Source organism: Empidonax traillii, unplaced genomic scaffold, assembly GCF_003031625.1.
Source record: "Empidonax traillii isolate 1590-97213 ecotype Southwest subspecies unplaced genomic scaffold, ASM303162v1 scaffold1289:size253552, whole genome shotgun sequence".
In the NCBI taxonomy this organism is placed as follows: Eukaryota; Metazoa; Chordata; class Aves; order Passeriformes; family Tyrannidae; genus Empidonax; species Empidonax traillii.
This window is the reverse complement of record NW_020956482.1, coordinates 214,726-222,010: the sequence shown is the minus strand read 5'-3', so window position 1 is coordinate 222,010 and position 7,285 is coordinate 214,726. Positions and strand designations below refer to the sequence as shown.

The 7,285-nt window shown below is 36.3% G+C and overlaps 1 protein-coding gene across 1 annotated transcript in view; it reads left to right on the top strand.

The window, feature by feature from the left end:
* The window catches only part of LOC114069528 (lipase member H-A-like), an 18,190-nt gene extending 13,756 nt beyond the window's left edge, over positions 1-4,434 (top strand). The window contains exons 9-10 of the mRNA XM_027906371.1: positions 510-683; positions 3,691-4,434. Coding sequence (XP_027762172.1) covers positions 510-683; positions 3,691-3,778 — 262 coding nt within the window. The 3' untranslated portion in view covers positions 3,779-4,434. The remainder of the gene's footprint in view (positions 1-509; positions 684-3,690) is intronic.
* Positions 4,435-7,285: the final 2,851 nt, after the last annotated feature.

Here is a 7,285-nt window from a genome sequence, read left to right as displayed (position 1 = left end):
CCTGTTGAGATAATTCTTTGATTTTCATGATTTTCTATTTCTTTTTGCAGTGTACAACTACTTACTGGACATTACTACCTGGAATAAAAGCAACAGGAGAGGTTTCATTAAAGTTAAAATAACAGACCATGCTGGAAACACAGTAGAATCAGAGATGAATAGGTATGTTGTGCTTTGTCTTTAAAACTTTTTTCTCACTTTATAGGACTAATTTTCTGAGTTTCCTAAACCTTTTAACTCGTTAACTTAGTATCATGAGGTTGTTAACACCTGTCCATGGCACCTTTTCCTGGATATGGCTCATTGTGAGAGGCAATGCCTCTAACACTGAAATGGTCCTTTCCCTGGTCCTTGCATGGAACTGGATTGAATCCAGCTCTAGCTGTCCTTGTTCTGAATGCTCGAAGCTGATAAATCTTGAAAGATTTCTGATCTCAATAATAATACCTAGCAACAATGAATATTACTCAGCTAACAAACACCTGACTAGAAATAATATTTTTCTTCAGTGAAGCTTCAACATTTCAGCAATACAAGAGAGTCAAAATACTAACTGGATTTTACCAAGACATTGAAAGAATATCAAAAATTTCCTTGACCTTTTCTACGAAGACTTTAATAGGCCCAAAACACAAGCTTAGGATTCTCCAGATGACCCTGAAATCTCTTAATAATCCAGAAAGGTAAGTGTTTGTCGTGTATTAAAGTTGGATATCAACCAAACTGCTTGGGATACACCCTCAGTAAAGTGTATTTCCCTGTATTGATTGTATTGGAACCCTTCAGTTACTGCATGACTGGAACAGGCTTTTTTGGTCTTGTTGCTGAAGGTAAAGACCTTCTAAGGCCAGAACACAGTCTATATCTGCTTACACTTAAAATTGATTTTTTTTTCTTGAAACTTTTATTATTTCTGGTTTAGAAAACTTCAGCAGTATTACTGTATGTTCATTTTTTAAATTTCCAGAGTCACTTGTACAGTAGCACTAGTGATTAAATTTTATATTTGCATCTTGCAAAAATAGCATATTACATGGAAAAGGTAAGAAATATTCAGGAGTAGCAAGAGTACTTTATTTGAGAGTTGTTAATTTGTTTCTTATGAATGGAAGATTCAAGAAAGTCAGAATTTAAAATAAAAACCTAAAAATGTTTATCAAGCAAGTAATGAGTGAGAATAATACTACAACACAAGTAAGTCTTAAGTCAATATATTTTGTTATACTTAGATATCATATTTAAGTCTTTCTGATGTGGTGTGTCATAATAATCTAGTAGGAATTGGGTATTGATACTTTGTAAAAATTATGAAACCTTGTTATATTAATCTACTATTTTATATTTACGGAGAAAGGGAAGGAGGTGGATGGGAGAGACTTAGGAAGAAACAAAACACTCAGTAATCAAAATAGTACTCCAGAAGGTACATATACTTGACTTTATTGACTTGTTGAAGGTCATAAGTCTAAAGCTCTCAGTGAACTGGCATGATTTTATTTAAAAGCATTTGGTGATGAGAGATAGTCAAAGTTCTAAATCACATTTCAATTTTACTTCTCAGCCTAATGGTGATAAATCAGAAGATATATTTCATGTAAGGCTGTCAGCATTTGGGACTTCTTCAGATAATGATCTAGCAAATAAGAAAGGTTTTCGGTGAACAGCCCTTATTGGGTTTGAGTTTTCATTCCTGTTAGTCTCACTCTTGTTAGTTTAAAAGTAAAATGCACTTGATACGCTTTAATATAGGAACCACTGAAGTCCTACATATGGAGCCTCATCAGATTGCAGTCGTGTCAGCATGTTAGATACTTTCAGATAGCAATGAAAAATAGTGTATTGAATCAGAATGTGAAGGCAATTTAAATGCAGATGTTACAACACTATTGGTTGGCATAATTACATAATTGCTCTTTGTAATTATAATTACTTGTATTTACCTTAGCTTCATGTAATTACAACAATTACTTGAATGAAGGATGATCAACTAGAAATTACATTGAAAATGTTTAAATCATTCAAAAGAAAGTCATAGGTAAAAGTGAGAGGACAGGTGCAGGGATAAAAGACAATAGGATTCTCTGTCTCCCCATATCTGGGTTAATAGCAAACTGTGGGAGTTTGGGGAATGTCACTGACAATTGTCTGCTGGGCTGACTATCCACTATCCACACAGATGGTGTGTAAATTTGGAAGTGCTAAAAGATATTTATAATTTTCAGACTCTTCTGGATTCTGAGATAAATCATTTCTGCTCTCCCATGAAACTGGAAAGCTTTGCTAACCTGTGCATGTCCAGATGTCAGCTGTACCAAAGAGCTCATGATCCTGTCAGTCAATTCAAACTCGATTAATGGGGAAGCTGAATGTCCCAAAGATGCTTAGCCCAGACATCTTCGGGTTTTTTAACCAAAACAAGAACAGTCATAATAAAGAAAGATGTTATTAATACCTCTTTTTTACAAGAGAGTGTGGAATGCCCATGTGTTTTAGCAAAGACCAGAGAAGCCACATGGGGTGGGGGATTATGAAAGCCTCACCTGTCTAAAACATCAGTAGTGTTTTGCTCCTTGCTCAGGGCTGCTCTCCTGTAAGGCATTCTTGGTGCTCAATAACCACAAGCTGAGATGAATTGCACTTCAAATGAGACACAATATGTTGGAAACCATATGCTTTTATTTCTATAATTCATCACTATGTTTTGTCTAGGTATTTTGTCCCCTGTGGCTAGATAAAAATAATACTACAAAAATAATATAATAGTAAACCATTAAAGTCCAATCAAAACGAATTGTGGATGAAAGGCTGGATGAAATTCTATTTTACTGTATGTTACATCCCAGGCTGAGGCTGGGGATTGTGTGGTGTAACTACATATGTGAGTTCAGAGAAACAGAGAAGATAATTTTAAATAAAATCAGTATGTATCATAGCTTGTATGCCCTTAGAGATGCCATCAGAGGGTACAGCAGTCACTTTCTGGTTCAGATCATCTCTCATAATTCATCTATAGTAGTGCATGAAGAACAGAACTGTGACCTGCCTCTGCCCTAGAAGGTGTTGCATCTATTTTGACCTCAAAACAAGTGAGATTTTGTGTATCCATGATTCCCTTCATGACCTCTTTATGTGTTTGTGTACTATTATGCAGTTTTGGGGTTTTCTAGGTGTTTAGAAGACAAACTACTCTCTTGCATTAAACTTTCTCACACATGCTGTCGTTGCAAGGGAAAGAGAAATACTATGTTGTAATTTTCTACTTTCCTCTGTGAAATGAAAGCAGAAACACTTTCCTACCTAGGGAACTTAAAATAAATTATTCAGGCCCAGTGTTAACAGGAATTGTGCAGATTTTGTGCCATGGTGCTAAAGAGTTGTTTTGAATTCAGATTAATAGCTGTAGTGGATGAAATGTTGCATATTCATACTTAAGACTAGTGTGATACACTTCCTACTCCTGCCACTTTGCACCATACAGCTGATGTATGGTTGTTTTTCTCAGTCTGGCAAAATTACTCTAGGGATGCATAAAATAGGGTGTAAACTCAGACAAGAAGACACTTCTTGCTCTGAGTACCATCTCTGAGAGCTGGTAAATACCGGAGGTTTAATAATTCAAATAAGGGAATATTTTTCTGTTAATGTAAACTTTTTCTGTTGTGCAATTTTTTTCTTTTTCTCCTTTTGTAGGTTGCAGCTGTGTAGATATGATTTTGTACTGATGGAGAACACTGAACTGACCTTCAAACCTATCCCTTGCTCTGAGAAGGGTACCTGAAGAGAGAGCAACTACTAACTTCATTTCTCTTACAACATTGACATTTTGATGCTTCCTCAGGATAACAACTGCAATGAGAAAGGAAATGAGATAAGCTAGATTTATTTTCAAGTCTACCTGGTAATATGCATTACCTGCTTTGAGTGCCTTAGGCTGAAATTAATTGAAAAGTTCAGACATGTATGTGTGTGGGAAATTATTTGAATAAAGTAAATGTATCATGGTGGAGAACATATAATGGTCTGTTCATCATTATTTGTTAGCAGTGAAGCAACTACTGAATTAAATATGAATTATCTGCATAATCCTGGCACATTATTTGTCTTACATATATTTATTTATTATTTGTAATGGCTTTTACATGGAAACATAATTATCTGTCTACTAAGTGAATTTAATATACTGCATATGTGGCCTACAGATCTAATACACGACAGTTTTGCTGTGCTGTGTTCACTGGATAAATGAATTCACATTTTCCCATTATGTAATGTCTCAGTCTGAGAACTGCAACAATAACATTGTGACCACATATGTAAATTTGCTATTTAAATCAGTTGTCTTTATGCCCATTGTAGATGAATGTTATCACAACATTCAGTTTTAATTTTTTTAATGAAAGCTACGGACAGGGCAGAGTTGTTTGAGATGCGAAGTAATTCTAAAGCCTGTTTTGAACAGAACAACTTAAAAGTTAAATAAATGCATTTTAATTTTTTTTCTGGTTGGACCTTTTGGAATTAGAGGTGCTGCTCAGGTTGAGGTTGATGCCAGCTTTTCACCTATTGGGATGTGAACAGGAATAAATGCTACATAAAGATTTTCTCCTTCAGTTCAGAAAAACGTTCTCCAGTCCCAGATTGCCTTTCCTGATGGAACTGACTGAAGAACAGAGAGGTGTATTTTTCTTCTGTAAGGTTGTTGTATTTAACACTGGTTTCTCATGTAAAGGAATGACACTATCCCTTTCCTTTCTTTCCTGTGACCCTGCTGTCCCTGCTCTTGACAGCAGTACTTGGTTAAACCTGTTTAAACAATTTCATCTGAATGTCAATGGAATGGGATGTCTAAACCCTCTGAATTGTAAGTTTTACTGGAAGCCACCAGCTGGGTTATAAGGAAGCTGGAAGATAATGTCCTAAGGAAGGGAAAGCAAGTTTTCACTGCAAGAGGAAGCTCCAGCATTCTGGTCAGCACAGGCAAAGCTCTGAACCAGCCATTGCACATGCTTTTACTTGTCTAGTCAGAACAAAAAAGAACAGAATCGTGGACAGACGTGCTCACGGACTGACTTTTTAAAAAGAATATTTATTCTATGGAGATGGTAATTGCATTACCATAGGTTTTCTCAGGTGGTGTCTTACTCAGCTTTATCATTTTATTGTATACATCTTTGTTCCTTTTCTCTGAGAGAATCATTAGGAGATACACAGGAAAAGATGTTTTTGTCTGCTTATATGCATGTATATGGAGGGGTAGAGTTTGTTTGTTTGTTTGTTTGTTTGTTTTAATTTCTCCTGTCTTCTGTTTTTTTGAAACTGCTGTTACTCTGCTTGTTTCATTCTGCAGGTTTTTGTCAAGCCTTTCTCTTGTCAACTCTACTTTTCCCTTAACAGGTCTCTGAGCCTTTTTTCTTTCATTGTCTTGCCTCCAAATACTTATTTCTTATATCCCTTTAAAAAATACAGAGACCTGAGACTAAATTTCAAGTGTCTGGAACTAGAATCTTCCAGTGTGTGGTACAGTTCAGGCATAGAAATGTATCAGATGTACTCTTAAGTTTCCTTTTGAGGTTGCTTTCTACAAATTCTCCAAAGTTTTATATTTTTCTATGTTTAAAAAATATATTTTAAATTTTTTAATGGATTTTACGTCCTGAAATACTGAAATACAGAAGCATGAATATGTTTTTGACAATAACAATTTTATTTTGGTTGACATATTCAATTGCAAGTTAATATATGGAAAAAAATTAATGAAATTGTATTAGCTCTAAATTGGCAGCATAGAGGGTAGATACACTGCTCTTTCCAGTAATGGAACTGAGTGCTTGCTTATTACTGCAGCTATTATTGATGTAGTTGTCAAACAAGTGGGGTTTTCCCCCTATATTTTGGATTGTTTACACATACAAGCGTGATTTTTAATAGCTTACTTTATTTAAAGTCAGACACAAATGAAAGTGTCCTGAGGTTGGCATTTGCACTATAACCTATATCCTTTGCCATCTACTAGCTTCCAAATTTGGGATGGAGCTCTGGTAATGCAGCCCTTGGAAAGGAGAATTTGCACTAATATTTGCTTTTAGGCAGTGGTTGTAATTTCTATACACCAGACCACTCACCCCCTGCATCCTTTATGTAAACATGCTGGCCAAATGGTGCCTACACAAGCAGTCAGGGTATACTGAGTTGTGGGGTTGGGCATGAGACACAAGCAAGAAAACGTGCAGAACCGAGGACTGAAACACCGTCCTAGAATTTTTTGTTACAAGTGGGAGGAAAATATGTGAGGTGAGGTGCTGTTGAAAAGCTGCAGGGAGGCGCACAGACATGACTAAATGTTGCTCAGTGGTGTGGTATAAAGGAAATAATAATATTTTCCCACATTTTAAACATCCTATGAAAAAGGGAAGGACAGGAATTGTGATTCTTTTTTTTTTTGCCTTGCTTTTGACAAGCTTTGGGTAAAAACTAAGCAGTGCGGTTATAACAGAGGTTCCAACAAACAACGTGAGGCAGAAGGAAACTTTCCTTTTCTAATTTCCAATTTGAGTTGGTAATTTCCATTTTGTAAGAAGGACTGTTCCAGGCAGTGCATTTCCAGCACATAATTGCACTTCTCAAGTGGCTAAGCACTTGGACTGTAGCCTTGTGTCTCCCAGCACCAACAAAATGGGCTGTAATTGTTCGGAAATGCAGTGCTTTCTGTGGCTCAGTGCCACATGCTACTTTGTGCTAATTGTGTCAGCTCCCTCAGACTCAGCAGAAGATGCCACAGTCAGGCAGAAAATTAAGTCAGTCATAAAATGAAAATCTTCCAGGGAGTTCCCTGTTCTGAAGCAAGGGGTGATGGCAGTTCAGTGGATCAAACTGCATCAGAGCCGAAGAGAGGATGGACTCAGTGCAGCTCTGTTTGTGCATCTGCTGTCAGAGTACAAAATACCCACTAGCATTTTTTCACTGGGGAAATTCAGAATGGGCTAAAAAACCCAAATCAATTTCCTTTAAAAAAATCTTAAATGAAGAAATAGGTAATTTCAGACTAGCTTGACTTGAAATGAAATATTTGCTTTATACAACTGCCCTAAGTGCTCTGACTTTCTCTCGGTTCACTATTTGGCAATAAGCCCTGGCCTGCTGGGTGGCCTGGTGATACCACTGGGTTTTGGTTTTCTCACCTGTAAAATGTAAAATTGTCCAGTCAGGAAGCACTTCTCAATCTGTAATGATAAATTTTGTTAATTTTATTTAAAAAATTTGCTTATATCTAGTTTGTTAAACAGTA